The 17,632-nt window shown below is 47.7% G+C and overlaps 1 protein-coding gene across 1 annotated transcript in view; it reads right to left on the bottom strand.

Annotated features, from left to right (window-relative positions):
• Positions 1-834: 834 nt before the first annotated feature.
• Positions 835-17,632, bottom strand: part of GAS7 (growth arrest specific 7) — a 167,704-nt gene continuing 150,906 nt past the window's right edge. The window contains exons 9-14 of the mRNA XM_054393873.1: positions 15,023-15,101; positions 9,943-10,071; positions 7,855-7,978; positions 3,983-4,062; positions 1,620-1,718; positions 835-948 (exon numbers count right to left, since the gene is read on the bottom strand). Coding sequence (XP_054249848.1) covers positions 835-948; positions 1,620-1,718; positions 3,983-4,062; positions 7,855-7,978; positions 9,943-10,071; positions 15,023-15,101 — 625 coding nt within the window. The remainder of the gene's footprint in view (positions 949-1,619; positions 1,719-3,982; positions 4,063-7,854; positions 7,979-9,942; positions 10,072-15,022; positions 15,102-17,632) is intronic.

Here is a 17,632-nt window from a genome sequence, read left to right on the forward strand (position 1 = left end):
CAGCAAAGGTTTTTAACATCTCCTTTATTCCTTGGTAGATGACCTCTTCCTGTCACTGAGGGCACTCAGACAGCTAATGAGGTAGGTAGAGCACAACCAAGTCTTTCCTGATAAACAACAGTGATGGCAACACTTTCAACCTTATCGATTGGCCTAGAACAGAAATCGTGGTGACAATGGGTTCATGTGTCCCTGAGAGGGAGGATAAAACAGGAAGAGCAGGAGTCTTCCCCATAGATTTTGGGAAAAGGGCCATCACTTCCCTGCCAGGGTGGGAAGTTGTGTTCTGAGATACAAAAGTACTTGCACAACACTGCTGAGATATGCATGTCTCATAGATGGGGGAGCCTGAAAAGTTAATTGCCTTGCCTACAGCCAGTAAAGCAGTCAGTGACAGACCTGGGATTCATGATCAGGACTTCCTTGCCTCCTGCATCATGTTCAAAGAGTCATCTACTTGCTGGCCAGAGGCTCACTGCACAGTTGTTCTAACATACTGTATAAAGATAGTCATGCAAGGGATGTAGCACAAAGTCACTGAAGCCCAGAGCACACTCTGTACCAGAGAGCAGACTTCCGGGAACTGCGTGCAATTGGGAACCTCTGGTGGGAAGCACACATCTGGTTTCTTCACCCTGGAATGTCTGGTGCTTAAGGCTTAGCACAATGAGGACCATTTTAATGACTAAATGTAACAGAGAGAGCCCCTACAGGCATAAATTACAAGGTATCTGCTAGTGGAACCACCTTTTCCTTACGTTCTTCTGACCCTTAAACACCAAACCTTCGCCTGGACTCAGTGAGCGGGCTCCTCCCAGACGACTCCAGCTCCCTCTATATTTCCATGTCCACAGGTCGGATGTCTCCAGTTTTGTGTTCTTTGACCCACAGTTCCCTGTCTTTGGCAGGATCCACTTTCCGAAGCAGCTGATCCACGAGCTCTACTGTCTAAAACAAACAGAAGCAGCAGCAAAATGTCAGAGGTGCAGTGCAGGCAGAGAGAGTCATTGCTCTGAGCAGCTAGGGGCACAGCTACATTGCTTCTGCAGACCCATGGGAGGGCCAAAGGACAACAGCCAGGTCTGAATGTAAAGCCTTACAGTGGGAAGCAGAGGAGAGAGAAACTTTTAAAGTCAAGCAGAGACAGGCTTCCTACACCTGTCAGTCACTGGCCAGTCAGTCTCTGATCCTTGCCCTGCAACCTCTTCTCTGCACTAAGTACAACCATGCACTGAGGTCAGCATACATCCTCCACGTATTAGTATTTGAAAGATAGCTACTTCTTTATCAAGAAAAAGAAATATACTCCCTCCCCAACAGTGAAACTATTTACCATCTTCCTTGCAAGATTAGATGACCTCAAGGAGCAGTGCACCATGCTGGGAGAGCTAATAATTGCTGAAGCTGGCCAAACATAAATCAATTGATTATGCCTCCCTCAGCAAGAAGCTGTGATCCAGGACCAGAGAGCCTTGGGGGAGCACAGTGCTGCTAACTAACAAGCTGAGCACACACTCTTCTCACATCTCCTTTTGACGCAGGCCAGTCAGAATAAGGACCATTCTGCCCAGCTACAGTACAGAGAAGCCTGAAAAGGAGAGAAGAGAAAGCAGACTTACACTTTGGTTGAACATGTCTGTCTCGTGACGCAGCTGTGTGTACTGGCAAAGGTGCTGCCGGATCATCTCTACCCTTTCCACTTCCAGTCTCTCCAGTTCCTGGATACAAAGGAAAATAAGTGTTTATTTTTCTTAGCCTGAAGACCCAGAGAAAGAATGACACACATCAGGTTGCCAGTCAGAGCAATACTACCTCAGGGTCATGCTTTGGAGCTGGACTTTGTGGTCATGCATCCCTCTGATTTGCGAGCAACAGAAATCACTTCAGACTCAGCTTAACAAAGAAAAGCTCAAAACTTTTGCAAAACAGAGACAAGCAAGGCAGAGAGAGGACCTTCTGTCTTCAGTGATGCTGCAAGCAAGAGGGAATCTGCTTCCTGCAAGGAGCTTTGCATGCTTCGTTGCCAGCTCCAGAAGTTTGAGTGATTCCTTGGGAAAGCAGGAGGCCACCCTGGAGTGTACAGCTCAGAGCCTGGGTGCCCTTGGTCTAACCAGAGCCCTGCAAGAGCAGCTTCAGCTGTGCACCAGATATGAGCTGGGACAAATGTCCACCTCACTCAGCTGGCAGCAAGCAGACACCAGAAACACTACTTGAAAAGGCAGAAGGTTTCTAACTTTCATCCTGGTTATTTTCTTCTTCCCTCTTCTCCTGGATTCTGATATTTTACCCCAAAATCTGCTTTTAGTCCCTCATGTCTACCTGAGCAGCAGCAGTGGAAGCAGCACATTATGGAGTCTGCCTTCCAAGACATTCTGTAATGGGCTTTGCTGTGTCACTACAAAGCTCTGTATTCACAGGCACAGCTGTGGGGCAAAACCTGCCTCCAGAGGGCACTTCTGGTGGCCACTTCCTGGACATCACAGTGGACTGCAAACTGAGAATAAAGATGCAGGCTGCTACTCTGCCTTCCCTCTGCTGGCTGCAATTAACTGTCTGTTGGGAAACAACCTTCACTCCAGCACAGGAATCTCAGGTGGCAGATATCTGCCTGGGAAGGAAGAAGAGCAAGGAAGCTTATGGTATGGACAGGACTGAAACAGCCTGAGCTCCTGCTGCTGTGGCTGGCTGATGGCCAGCCCCTGTGTGAAATTCTGCCCATGCAGAATTTGGAGTCCTTCACTCAGGGCACAGGAGTGCAAGCACCAGAGGTAGAACTCAGCACACCACACACAGAACCTCTGCTGTATCTGCACCAGAAACTGCAGGGAGGAAGGTGTGCAAGGAAACCCTTCTCAGACCTTGACTCTCTCAGGTCTGTACTGCACATGAAGTGCTCTGTCTCTGGGCTGATCAGATGCAGCCTGCTTTTCAATGTGGATTTTAAAATCCTGTGTGTGCCAAAGCTTATCTTCACATGCTTCTCAGCCTGAGTTTCCCAAGTGACAAACCTGCCTTGCAGCCTGCAGGCTCTGACATCCCTCTTGAGATACCTACCAGTGCACTCCTGAGTCAGACTTCTCCAGCTGAAAATATGCAGCTAATACAGACCTGGCCATAGGTGGACATGTTGGCACTGATGGTCAGTGTCATCTGCATCAGTGAGAAAGCACCAGTGAAGGTGAGAGGAAAATCAACTCCTTCACGTGTAGGAGCAGCCAACTTTTTCCCTCGTGCTCTGCTTTTGGAAGTCACCTCCTGGTTTGCCACTCACCCATCTGTCTGTCTTTATTCCCTGCTGTTTAAATGTTACACTGACACACTTCCACATGCTGAGCAGATCATTGCACTGCTTCTGATTAGGGGGAGTTTATAGTTTTTGTGTTTGTCCAATGAGAAAAATACATTCAAAAGATATTTTCCTTTCCCACTTCTGAAAGCAACTGCCTGATGCCCAGGAGGGCTCCAACAGTGGCATGAGGGAGAAGCCCTGAAGCCAAAGGACAGATATTTCAAGGGATACAGCACACTAAGGCTGTATCTTGGCAATCTGGTGACTAACCTCACAGACATGTGCCTTTAGGATGAATCCTGTGAGCTGTGATTCCTTCAGAAAGCAAAGCAATAAGCAATTAGAGCTCTTCTGAGCTGGCAACACTCATGGAGGAATTGTAAGTCCATGGAATACAAAACTTCATTGATGATTCAGTGTTGTATCACATTTCCCCATGTCCTTCCTGTGCTTTACTTCATCCTTCCTGTGGACAGCTCCAGCGTTCTGGTCCCTAAGCAGCTCTGAACTGGTTTAATGCCTTCTGCAAAGAAAAAAATCCTTTCTTCCTAACCCTAATGCCAGGAGTTTTTCTTACAGCTGACACAGGGAAATGCAGTGGGAGATTGATCACCTCATCTTGCCCCCTGCTTTGCTGTCAGCAGCTGCGAGTGATGGCTGTGGCAATGTCAGATGTGTGCCTGAGTTACATACCAGGGTGGTGGTCACCATCTCCTCAAACCACTTGGACTGGGCTTGATTGTAAAGATCCACACAGCGCATCAGGTCATCTCCTGAAATTCAAGTCAGCAACACATGAGGCCTTCTCCAGCCACTGCTCTGGAGGTCAGAAGGAAACTGCACTTCACATTTTGTAGACAGACTCAGAGGGTGTTGTGGGTTTAAGACTGGGTACCTTAACCATAGAGTACAGCCCTCCAGAAGAACCAGAGCAGTACAAGGAAGAGTTGGAAAGCAGGAAAGTGTCATCTTAGTGATTCCATCCCAGCATTCCTGCATCTCCCCTATATAAACAGACAGCACAGGTGTGACAGTTTTAGGCTGATGCCTGGGAAATTTTCCATAGATTGAGCAGAAAGTGGTAGAATGTAAATAAATTCCTACTGGATGTAAAGGGAAAATAATGATGAGGTGTAACTAATCCCATTGGGCTGATAACTAACAGAAAGTTAGTTGTATAAATTAACTCTTTCTCTTTCTCTTTTCCTTAGAAGAAGTTCTTCCCCATGAGGGTGGTGAGACACTGGAACAGGTTGACCAAGGAGGTGGTGGAAGCCTCATCCCTGGAGGTTTTGAAGGCCAGGCTGGATGTGGCTCTGAGCAACTGATCTAGCATGAGGTGTCACTGCCCATGGCAGAGGGGTTGGGACTGAATGATCCTTGAGGTCCCTTCCAACCCTGAAAACTCCATGATTCTATGTGCTCTTCAGCTGGAGGGGAGCACTGTCTAAGTCAGACTGCACCCTAAGGCAGCTCTGTTTAAAGTGAAAGCATGAGGCTCAAGCTGTGTGAGATTGTGGGACGCTTATTTGCAAACTGAACCCAGCTGCACATTCATGCCCTCTTCATCCCCTGAGGATGCACAGTTAGAGCATCTGGCATCCACCCATGTTAAAGGCAGTAACACAACCAATGTGATTATTTCTATTTCTCCTTTGCTGCAGGACTCTGTTCTGACAGAGAGGGAAAGACAGGTGGAAAATCTGGAAGGCTGTCTCTGAGATGATCGCTTTCCAGCTAGCAAAGTATCTTTTTTTCTTTAAATGAGGCTCAGCAACACTTTCCCTATTGTTTTGTTGCCTATGTCCAGGATTTGGATTTCTTCTGTTCTTTCAGGTGGAAAAAGGTCTTTATACATAAACCAGGGATGAATCAAGCTTTAAGAACATGAATCCATAGGCCAATGTGCTGGTTTGGGGCCAGACACAGATCCTCTCTTGCCCCGAAAGGGACAAAAGAATGAGACTCACACAAACGGATTGGAGAGTGATGGAAAGTTTAAATGAAAAAGCAATTGGTGAAGCTACAGAGAACTACAAACTACAAAGCATAGTGGCAAAGAGTATCCCAAAACGTACAGAGCCCGTTACATAATTCCCAGAGCTTCCCAATCCTTCCCTTCTTCCCACCTGAGGGTAAACCCAATCCCCCTCCCGCTGCTAGGCAAGTCTCAGGCTGGCCAGGTCTGAGACTGCCCCCCCCTCCATTCTCCTCCTGGCATTAGGCCTAGACAGGCCTAAGAGGCCTTGAGGATACTCCCCCGGCATTACCCGATAAGAGAGAACATCTCCCGTGGGAGCAGAGAGGGAAGAAAGAGGAAGAGAATGACTTTGCAGATGGCCTTATAGGGTGCAGGACTTATGGGTAGAAATACGTCGTTTCCTGTGTCCACCCCTGTGGGTGGGCACCCAGAACACCAGAGGTGTATCTCATGTGGCAGTGGCAGGGGGCACCCAGCCTAAACTGCCACAGCCAAACAGGTGCCAAAGAAGTAAATGAATCTTGAAGTCTCTTGTGGACCTGGGTGGCAACAAAAAACTATGAAGAAACCAGGATTCAGGGCTTAAAGCTTATTCACCCAGACAAGGGGCACCCAGTTTGACAAGTCCAAACTAATGGTTCCTGCACTCCAGGAGGCTCCTCAGGAGGTGTCTGACTTGGGGTTATCTGAGCCACTGTACAGCCAGGAACATGAAAAGTCATGAAGCAGAAAGCAACATCTGGTAGCAGTCACCAGTGGCATGGTGGAAGGGCTCTGCTCTGAGCTCTCTAGCATCTGCTTGCAGGAGGCCTCATTTCAAAGCCAGATGACTACATCCTGCTGCTGTACACATTGCAAGCACCCCAGCTGGGCTGCTGGGTAGCACTGCCTGTGAGGATGGGGCAAGTCCTCCCCTTCCATGCACTGTAACAGTGGCACAAAGTGGGGGAGAATGATGGAGACACATCAAACTCTGCTTTACTCCCATCTGATCTTCAGCTCTCCTTTGCTTCTTCAATAAAAATCTGTAACAAACAACTTCTGAGAAGCCAAGAGAATACAGAGTGGCTGTGAATTTGTGGATGTCTCTTCTCAGTCTCCTCAAAACACGCTGTGCATGAAGTTTGAAAAGCTTCAGAATTATGAAGGATCACTCTGCCAATGCACTTGGTTTGGGGCAGTCCCAAGCACAAGTCCAGGCTGGGTGAGCAGTGGCTCAAGAGCAGCCTTGAGGAGAAGGCCTTGGGGGTGTCAGTTGGTGACAAACTCCCCAGGAGCCAGCAATGGTCCCTGGCAGCCCAGCAGGCAGCTGAGTGCAGAGCAGGGAGAGCAGCAGCACAGGGAAGGGGTTCTGCCCCTCTGCTCTGCTCTGCTCAGACTCTATCCGCAGCACTGCCCCCAGCACAGGAAGGACCTGGAGGTGATGAAGAGGCTCCAGAGGAGGCCACAAAGACGTGCAGAGGGCTGGAGAACCTCCCCTGTGGGAATAAGCTGGGAGAGTTGAGGCTGTTCAGTGTGGAGAAAAGGCAGCTCTGGGGAGACCTTAGAGTAGCCTTCCAGTACCTGAAGGGGGCTACAAGAAAGCTGGGGAGGGACTTGTGACAAGGGCTTGGAGTGATAGGATGAGGGACAACGGATTGAAGCTTTAGGAGGGCAGATTGAGATTGGAGATGAGGAAGAAATTCTTGGCAGTGAGGTAAGTGAGACAGGTTGCCCAGGGAGGTTGTGGATGTCCCCTGCTTGGAGGTGTTCAAGGCCAGGCTGGATGAGGCCTTGAGCAACCTGAGCTGGTAGGAGGTGTCCCTGACAATGACCAGGGGGTTGGAACTGGATGATCCCTTCCAACCCAAACCATTCCAGGAATCAATGAACATGCCTATGAAGGAATCAACCAGAGAAGCCCAAACTAAAACATACTTTGAGCAAAGGTACAAACAGAGCTGCACATATCAGCTTTGCAGGTCTCAATAAAGACAGTTCCTGATGTATCCTGAAGAAGTGGTTTTAGCCTCTGTAAAACATGCAAAGGTCACATCAGGTAGCTGTGTCCTCAGTGTAGTACAGCACACACTGCTATATGCTCAGTATCCTTTAAAGAGAAACCCTTGTAATAGTGGAACAGAGTAGCAGTGGAAAGACAGATTAGAAGTTCACTCTCAAGGAAAAGGTAGTAGGAAGCACAACAGGCACCTACATAGCTGTGGGTGACTGTGATTTAGGAAGGAACTATGATTTAAGGGAAAAACATGCTTAGGTGAGCTTCTTTGAATCTGACTTGGCATGTTTCACAACCACTCAGTTATCTCAGCACACTTCCACAAGACAGCAGCCTCCTTCTGCTGTTCTCACCCCAGTTATCAGAACCATGCTGTTGTGATGGCTGACCTGGAAGGACTGGGCTTGTCTCTTCAGAGGTTTTAATGCCAAACAGATCTGTAACTCAGGTCACTTTGGCTTTGCAGCCACTGTATTAAATAACAAGAGACACCTGGGTGGACACTTGCACCTCAACTTGCTGCAGCCATGTGCAGGGCTGTGCTCAGCTCCCACCACTGCCAGACACAGCACTGTACAAGGTACTCACCTGCCTGAGTAGACTTCCTTCTTGCCTTCTTAATCTCCTCTTCTGTCTTGTTGCTGAGCTTCACCTCTAGCTGCTGTGTTTTCATTTCCAGATCCTTCTGTCTCTCTGTCAAGGCTTTCCGGGCCTTGGAGTAACAAAAGAAGAGTCAAATGCTTTAGAGGGAAAGGGCTGCCAGCTGGTCCCAGCCACCTAGCACTGCTTCACACAAGAGGTCCTCAGGACGGTGTCAGGGGCTCTACATTGACCTGGGTCCTAAGTGGGATTCAAGTCCTTAGGACACCATGAGGCCTTCAGAGATATGCCCTACCACCGTGCAGAATCTGTCACCAACAAATCACAAAAGCATCTGAGCTCTTGGTAGGTTCTTAGAAGGGCACAATACAGAAGGCATGATAAAACTTTCATGTTCCTTAGTGACTTTCCCACTACTTCTGGAAGAAAGGGGAGTTGGAGCATCTTCTAAATGCCTTAACCTGCATCACCAAGACATCTCTTCCATTTGCTTTTCTTAGGATTTAATTGTTTAAAGACTTTCAGGTATTTCCCCACATTTCCTTGTCAGTGCCATCTGAATTCAACAGACATTTATCAGAGACCACAACAGGAACTTTTAGACTAATTTCAGAATTCAGACCTCCATGACCACAGTAGCTGCTGCTGCAGAAACCAAGTACCTGAGCCCTGGTTACAACTGCTTATTGAAACTAATTTCACAGAATCACAGAATCAGTAAGATTGGAAAAGACTTCAAGGATCATCAAAGTCCAACCTGATTTAATTTACTACATCCTGATTTATCACTCACATTACTGAAATTACACTGGCAGATGAGTAAAGTGTCTTAACAACTAAGCATCAGTCCCACATGCCTGTGGGGTCACCTCATTTGCTGAGGTATCCTGAAAAAATAAAAACCCAACTTGTTTTGCAGGGCTTCCTTATAAAAGAAGGTCACATTTAAATGTTCTTTATCAGGTGATTGTGTTTGGGTGATTGTCAGCTTTCCACAGCCTGCAAGTTCAAAGCTCCTGAGGCACTGCTCATGAAGTTTCTCCATGGGCAGCTGTCAAGCCCCTGTGCTTGGTTCAGCAGGGCACAAGGGGGAGCTGCAGGAAAAGGGATTCCAGGAGCTGTGCACCTCATCAAGCACCCTACTGGCAGGGCTTGGCCAGGATTTTTATTCATTCTCAAGGCCAATTAGTTATTTCCAACATTTCTATCAAGAATTGTGTTTCTTTGCAAATATGGCCATGAAAAATCCATAGTTTTGCAGAAAACTGCCTTCCCCACACATGTGCATCTGATAACCTCTGTGCCCTGCAACAACTTTCTTACATACACACTGATGAAAGGCAAAACAACCCTCTGGGCTGACTGAGCATGGCACTTTCCCTTTCAACTTACACCCAAGAGCAGAATACCCTTTGGCATAAGTACCCTGGCAGCCAAGGCACAAGGTAACCTCTTTCCTGCCAGCTGCTTCTTGTGGGTATAACTCTCCTCAACTCAAAACCTCAGCTCCCTGGTGGATGTTCACATTAGAACAGGCCCTGACCCTAGGGTGCTGCTGCTGCTGTAGGGGGTTTTCAGGTGAAGATGTTTGCTGTGAGACACAGAAAATAGGAACTGGGAGAGGGCTTGTGACTGGTTTGAGCTGCCTTCCTCAACCATCTGCATGGGAGGACACCGAGCCAGGGGATACTTTGGTCTGACCCTACTGCTGTTCTAGGGCAAGGGTTTTTTTTGATCTGGAGGGCAACAGATGTAACTTCCAGATGCACATCAGCAAGGAGTATTTTCATCAAAGCTATCAGAATTATACCATGCAGAATTGGGCAGGGGAGGATGAAACAAGAAGCCAGTCCAGCAGTGATGCACCAGCCCTGCCTGCAGCCCCTTCGTTTCCCAAATTTCAGGGAGGCAGCAAAGGATGTGTGGGGCCCAGCAAAGCAAAACTAACAGCAGGAAGCACTTAGAAGAAACTTCTGTGGTTCATTGTGGCAGAACAGAAACTTTTCATCAGGCATCTGCTTTTCTATCCAAGCCAGCAGTGCCTCAAAGTGTCTCCAGCCTGGGCTCTGCTCTCACCTTTTCAACTGCAGCGTAGCGGCTGGCCAGTTGCTTCCGTAAGTCTGCGATGTGGTGGTCACACTTCTTCATGTCCTTCTTGAAGTTCTCTCTGAAGTTTAGCAGTGGTTTTTCTACCTCACTCTGAAGCTGGTAGTGAAAACAAAAGAGGAAACAGCAACAATGAGGAGCCAGGCAGTGATTCCTGGCTCTTCTGCTGAGCAGAGCTCAGGACAGGGAAGCATCTACACACACAGACCACAGCCAAGGGCAATGTCACACCCTGCTGCTCCTCCCCCCAGGACAGCTCTGAGCAAAGCTGCTGCAGAACTCAGCTCTCTGCTGTCAAGGGAATATTTAGTCAGGGACCAAAGGACAGAAATCCTGCCTACCTCCCTTCCTATTGGAGTGTAGTGAAGGGGAAAAGGACCTGGGGGTCCTAGTGGATGGGAGGTTGACCATGAGCCAGCAATGTGCTCTGGTGGCCAAGAAGGCCAAGGGCATACTGGTCTGGATTAGAAGGGCTGTGGTCAGTAGGTCCATAGAGAGGTTCTCCTCCCCCTCTACTCTGCCCTGGCGAGGCCAGATCTAGAATATTGTGTCCAGTTCTGGGGCCCTCAGTTCAAGAAGGACGTCAGAGAAATGGTTGAGAGAGTCCAGTGCAGAGCCACAGAAATGCTGAAGGCAGTGGAACATCTTCCATATGAGGAAAGTCTGAGGGAGCTGAGAGCTCTGTAGCTTGGAGAGGAGGTGCCTGAGAGGTGACCTCATTGCTGGTGATAAAGATGTGCAGGGTGAGTGTCCAGAGGCTGGAGCCAGGCTCTACTGAGTGATGCCCAATGCCAGCACAAAGGGCAGTGGTGGAAACTGAGGCATAGGAAGTTCCATGGAAACAGGAGGAATTTTTTTTTCCCTGTGAGGGTGACAGAGCCCTGGAACAGGCTGGCCAGAGGGGTTGTGGAGTCTTCCTCTCTGGAGATATTCAAACCCCACCTGGATGTGTTCCTGTGTGACCTGCTCTACGTGATCCTGCTCTGGCAGGGGGTTTGCACTGGATGAGCTTTGAAGATCCCTTCCAGCCCCTCACATTCTGTGATTCTGTGATCTCTTTTCTTACACATAAGATCAAACTGTAGGCAATACCCTGAGCACTATATGAGGTGCTCTGATTTTGGCCATACTGAGGCACCTTGATTAAACCCCATCTCCCAAAATACACAAAGTAAAGCTGCTGCACTAAGGTGATTCAGTAACACATTTGCATTTCTTGTGTAGTGAAAAGAGATCCAATAAGGGCATGTTTCATTTATTTCTGTCAGGTATGAGGGAGTCTAAAGAAAAGCCCAAGTATTTAGTTGAAACTCTTTAAGTAGTGGCACAAAACCACTGAACTGAGCTCACAAGAGGTCCACCTGGCACATAAGATTTATCTTATCTCTCAGAAGCAGGACTTGACAGTCAGTAATACTCAACTCTGACAGTTTCTGGCATTGCTCCTTGGCCTTCTGAAGCACAGTGCTGACATCTAGGGAATGTGCTCTGAAGGGACACAGACATTTCATGATCCAGAAGAAATCAAGTATTTCTTTTCTATTGTCACTCCTGAGGGGATGCTGGGTTTTGTCAGCACAGGTGAGTCAGGTCTGGAGCCACCTAACATGGCCCACAGAGCAGCAGTATCAAATAGTCTCTGACAACATCTACTTTTGGCCTTTTTCCAGTGCTGTCTTAGTGGAGAAGGAAACTTCATTCCAGCTTAGTATAGCCTTGGAATGGAGAGAAGCTACAAAGTCAGGCAGGGCCTACAGTACACATTCTGGAGAGGTTCAACAAAACTATTTAAGCAGAGCTTTATTTAAGCAGATGAAGACTGGCTCCACGGTGATCCTACAGCTACCTGAGGGTCAGGTGCAACAGGCAACAAAGCCACATTTGTCTTCATGGGACCACACAATACTACAACAGACAACTGAGCTTTGGGAGGTTCAGGCTGAATGTAGTTGAAAAAAATAATACATCAGCAGAATGGCAGCTGGGCACTGGAAAAGGCTGACCAGAAAGGCTGTGAAATCTCCGTCCTTAGAAATACTCAAGCTAGACAAAAATGTATCTGACTTCATCCCCTGTGGGTAACAGTCCTGCTCTAACTGGGGGTGTTGGACCAGAAAATTCCAATGTTTTTATGCCATAAGTCTCATAAGGGTGGCCCCAAGAAAGCAAATAAAGACCTGTTCACAGCAGTGTGGTCCAGCATGGTTACAGAAACTCTCTCAAGACAGGTACAAACTAACAGCCAGGAGCATTGTCAATGCTAAATGAAACAAGAACTGGAACAGAGAGAAGTTCAGGATGGCTTTGGTGAACTCCAGAGGCAATACATTACAACTGATAGAGATGGCTGTGTCCAGCTGAGTTTGAAGTAGCTGAACAGTCTGTGTGCCCTTCAGGCTGCTCCTTTAATAAATGCATTAATCTGCATCAACAACTCAACATGAGTCAATTATCCCCAGTGGAAGAAGTGGCAACTTGACTTACATGATGTAAGTAGGCACTGCTCTGAAAACTCTTACAGAAATCCCCAGGGCCAGGGACACACCACCCAAAGGGCATTCACTGATAGTTCTACTTGCTAATAGAAAGCAAAGATGCTTGCACTAGATGAAAACAACATAAACTGCTTTCCCACCCTGAAGAGATTTAAAGGGTGTATAGACAACTCTGACATCTACCCATCACTGAATGGTGGAGATGTGACAAAGAACTGGAAATACCAAGAACCTTGCTACAAGTTGTCAGGTGTAGGACAGGCACCCTGCATTGCTGTACCGGTGTGCTACAAGCAGGTCAAGGACCTGCATTAGATGCTGGAGAAACTACACAGCTGGGTTAGCAGAAACTGCACTTCAAAAATCTCTTTGATTTCACAAGCACTTTTTTTTTTTTTTCTTGCTCCATCAACACTCAGCTCTGGTGAGGCCACACCTCGAGTACTGTGTTCAGTTTTGGGCACCTCAATACAAGAGAGATGTGGAGCTGCTGGAGGCAGTGCAGAGGAGGGCAAGGAAGCTGGGAAGGGCCTGGAGAAGAAATCTGATGAAGAGCAACTGAAGGAGCTGGGGATGGTTAGTGTGAAAAAGAGAAGGCTGAGGAGAGACCTCATTGCTGTCTACCAACTACCTGAAAGGAGGTTGTGGAGAGGTTGGTGCTGGTCTCTTCTCACAGGTAATGAGTGACAGAACAAGAGGCAATGGCCTCAAGCTGCCACTGGGTAGGTTTAGACTGGACAGTAGGAAACATTTTTTCCCAGCAAGAGTGGTCAGGGATTGGAATGTGCTGCCCAGGGAGGTGGTGGAGTCACCAAGCCTGGATGTGTTTGAAGGTGGTTTGGATGTGGTGCTTGAGGATATGGTTTAAGGGTGATCCTTGTAGAGTAGGGGTAATGGTTGGACTTGGTGATCCTGAGGGTCTTTTCCAACCTGAATGTTTCTGTGATTCTGTGAAGAATGGCTGGTAACACACCATCACACCCAGGCCAGCCCACTATGACTTCAACCAGTACACCACCAGTGCATATTCTCACCTCCTGCAGCCCAGTGAGGGACAATCAGACAGTTCAGTGCCATCATGGCCTTGTTGAAGACCTCCTCACATGCACATACCTACAGCTGCCACACCACTCCATGCAGGCATCAGTAGTGCAAGAACATTTTATCTTCCAAGTGCTGCAAGAGTGGTGTCACCTTCTCTGATCTGTTTTGCTGGGAAGGACTGTCACAGAAGTTGTTCAGTGTCTTCAAGGCTGGTGTGTATGTTTGAACACTCTTGGGGTGCCGTGCACTGTACTGACTGCTTGTGCCAGCACTGACTGGTTGTGTTGGACATTTAATATAGAATATTATATACAGAATATAGAATATAATCTATAGAATATATAGTAGTATCTATATAATACATACTACTATCTATCTAATATATAGTACTATCTATATAATATACACTACTGTCTATATAATACACACTACTATCTATATCATATACACAACTATCTATATCATATACACTACTATCTATATAATACTCTCTATGTAATTGCTGCTTCTAAGAATAACTTCTTCTGAAAGTCATGGCAATAATCAAATGTTTCAGAAGATATTCTGCTGAAAAAAGAAAGCCAGAAGTAGGAACTCCCGAAGCAGGTACCAGAGTTCAGGTGATGCTACAGGAGTTTCTGTGCAGAGCTGCTGTAAAATACTGAGTGCCTCTCTACACTGCCTACACACACACACACACACACACACACACACACAAACACACCATTCCAGGGTGCATTTCTTTTCTTTAGGAGACAATACAGGAGGACAATGGAAAGCAAAAAGTATTCACTAATTACAGTCCAGAAGAAGTCTGAAGCAGTGCAGCAGGTTACCAAGGCAGCGGCTGGTTGCCTGAGTAACCTCTGCATAATCACTTACAAATAGTGCAGAGCTGTAATTTTCCTTCAGAACATGGCTGCTGTGCTATTTGCCACTGTATTGAACTTGATCACCCACAGAAGTTAACATAATGTAACAGGATGCAAGAGTATGCCACGTGGTGGAAAAAACCCCAGCTAAATACCATCATTTGTACAAGAAATCTCTCTGGGCATCACTGGAAGGAAGATTGAAAAATAAGAGGCAGCAAGTTCCCAGTGCACTTTTCAGGAAGGCTGACAACATGAAGTCAAAGTCCGGCTTTTCTTCCTCCCAGACACAGCATATTCTTGCTGAAAAGCCAAATACTGTTTTTTTCTTTCTTCCTCTCCAGAAGGAGTCTGTCTAACCTCCAGGTAAATTTACTTCAACAGGCTAGGAGCCTCTGGAATCAGTTTTCCTTCTTTTTTATGAAAAAAAATCAAGCTAGCTGTGTTTTAACTTCTTCACCAGGTAGATTAAATAGACTCTGAATTTGGCAGGAAGAATGGACAGAGTTTGTTCACAAAATTAGTAATTCTATATCAGTACCACATGCAGGTGTATCTTCTCCACTAATAAGCACTGAAGGGAGGGAGATCCACACCAACTATAGGGCAAAAAATGCTGCAAAAGGAAGAACTATTTACCTTAGAAGAAAATTTGAGATGGACCTCTGCTTCATCAGCCAGACTCTTCTTTAGCTGAGCCCAAGCTTCTCCTAGTGTCCTGAAAGAACACAGAGTGACAGTGATCAATGCCCTGTCTTCTGCACATCCTCCTGGCAAGACTTGTCAGAAAGTGTCAGATAGGGCTCAGCAAAGCCACACTCAATCAGTGCACCACAGAGTACATCCAGCTGGAAGAGACCTCAAAGATCATTCAGTCCAAGCCTTGACCCACGACTGAAGGGTCAGCACTAAACCATGTCCCCAGGTGCCAACTCCACAGGCTGCTTAAACACCCCCAGGGATGGTGACTCCAGCACTGCCCTGGGCAGACCATTCCAATGTTTGTGAAGAAATATTTCCTAGCATGCAGCCTGAACCTCCCCTAGTGCAGCTTGGAACCATTTCTTCTGGTCCTGGCACTTGCCACCAAGGAGCAGAGACTATCCCCTCCTCACTCCAACCTCCCTTCAGGGAGTTGTAGAGAGCAATAAGGTCTTCCCTCAGCCTCCTCTTCTTCAGACTGAACAACCCCAGCTCCAGCCCCTCAGTGTCCTTCCTGCAGTGAGGGCCCAGAACTGAACACAGTACTCGAGGTGTGGCCTCCCCAGTGCTGAGCACAGGGGGATGGTCACCTCCTGTCCCTGCTGCCCATCCTGGTTCCAACCTAAGCCAGGATGTCATTGGCCTTCTTGGCCACCTGGGCACTGCTGACTCAGTTCAGACAACTACCAAGCAATACCCCCAGGTCCCTCTCCAAGTTGCAGTTTTCCAACCACACATCCCTAAGTCTGTAGCTCACCCTGGGACTGTTGTGACCCAGATGCAGGACCTGGCACTCGGCCTTGTTGAACTTCACACAATGAGCCTTAGCCCATCCATCTAACCTGCCCAGATTCCACTCTAAAGCTTCCCTATCCTCTAGCCACTCAGCTTGGTGTCTCCTGCAACCATGGGAAAGTGATGGCAGGGACCTGAGAAAGATGACTGGTCTCTGTGACCAAGGCAGGACTGCACTAGCATTGATATGCAGCACCCTTCAGAACCATCTCCAGTTACAGAAATGCACAGTCTCCAGAAGCAAGATACTTCAGTATCTGATCCTTACCCTGACAAACTTTTCCTTTCTAATACTCAAAATAAACCTGCAGCCAATGCAGTTTTTCCATTGCCTCTTCTATTTCCCAGCCTGCCTTCAAGGCACAGCTTATTCTCCTTCTCCTGAGAAGAGCCATCCAGCATCTGCAAACGACTCCATCTTCTTTTTCCTTCAGACAAACTATTTTCCAGATGCCAACAGTTTAGGTGAGCTCCTCTAGACTCTCTGCAACAGCTCAGATTCCTCTTAAAAGCATCATAACCAAAACTACCCCACCCTGCAGTGGAGGTTTTCCAGTTGCTAAACTGGTAACAGATTATCTGGTCTCAGACACTCTTTCTTCTACATCTCTCAGTATGATTGCTTTTTTAGACAGCAGCATGAAGCTGTTGATGAATAAGCTTGTGATTCACTACAGCCAGCTCCTTCTCCCACAGGCTCTTATGTAACTGGGTCCTTCCCATCCTGGGAAAGAATAAAACCTGCTCTTTTGTCCTCACTGGAATGCATCTTAGGGTTCATTTGTTTGACTTTTTTTTTTTTTTTCAGTTAATTTCTCTAGTTCAGCAACATAATTCTGAACTTCAAATTCTCTCTGCCATCTGAAGGGGGCCTACAAGAAAGCTGGGCCTGGTGCCCAAGTGTCCATCAGAGCAGGAAACCTCTGTGTGTCCACTGATATGGCCATGGAGGGTGTGCTCAGCTGTCTCAGACCTTAGCAGGAGCTGGTTCTGTTGGCACTCCCATGGGGTCAGCACCATCAGAGGCTGGATACTGGTTTGACCACAGTTCAAGTTTTCTGTTCGAGATCACAGGATCAGAGGATGTTAGGGGTTGGAAGGGACCTCTGGAGATCATCAAGTCCAACCCCCTGCCAGAGCAGGACCATAGAATCCAGCACAGGTCACACAGGAACACATCCAGACAGGGATGGAAAGGCTCCAGAGAAGGAGACTCCACAACCTCTCTGGGCAGCCTGTTCCAGAGCTCTGTGAGCCTCACAAGGAAGAAATTCCTCATCATGTTGAGGTGGAACCTCCTGTGCTGGAGTTTCCATCCATTGCCCCATGTCCTATTCCAGGGTGCAGCTGAGCAGAGCCTGTCCCCTCCCTCTGGACCCCCAGCCCTCAGATATGTATAAGTATTTATTAGATTCCCTCTCAGTCTTCTCCTCTCCAGACTGAACAGCCCCAGGGCTCTCAGCCTCTCCTCCCCAGGCAGTGCTCCAGTCCCTTCAGCATCCTTGGAGCCCTCCATTGGACTCTCCCCAGCAGATCCCTGTCCCTCTTGAACTGGGAAGCCCAAAACTGGATGCAATATTCCAGGTGAGGTCTCACCAGGGCAGAGTAGAGGGGGAGGAGAACCTCCCTGGATCTGCTGGACACACTCTGAATGCACGCCAGGATCCCTTCTTGGCCCCCAGGGCACATTGCTGTCCCATGCAGAACTTGCTGTCCACCAGCTCTCCCAGGTCCTTCTCCACAGGGCTGCCC

Source organism: Indicator indicator, chromosome 29 (genome assembly GCF_027791375.1).
Source record: "Indicator indicator isolate 239-I01 chromosome 29, UM_Iind_1.1, whole genome shotgun sequence".
NCBI classification, from domain to species: domain Eukaryota; kingdom Metazoa; phylum Chordata; class Aves; order Piciformes; family Indicatoridae; genus Indicator; species Indicator indicator.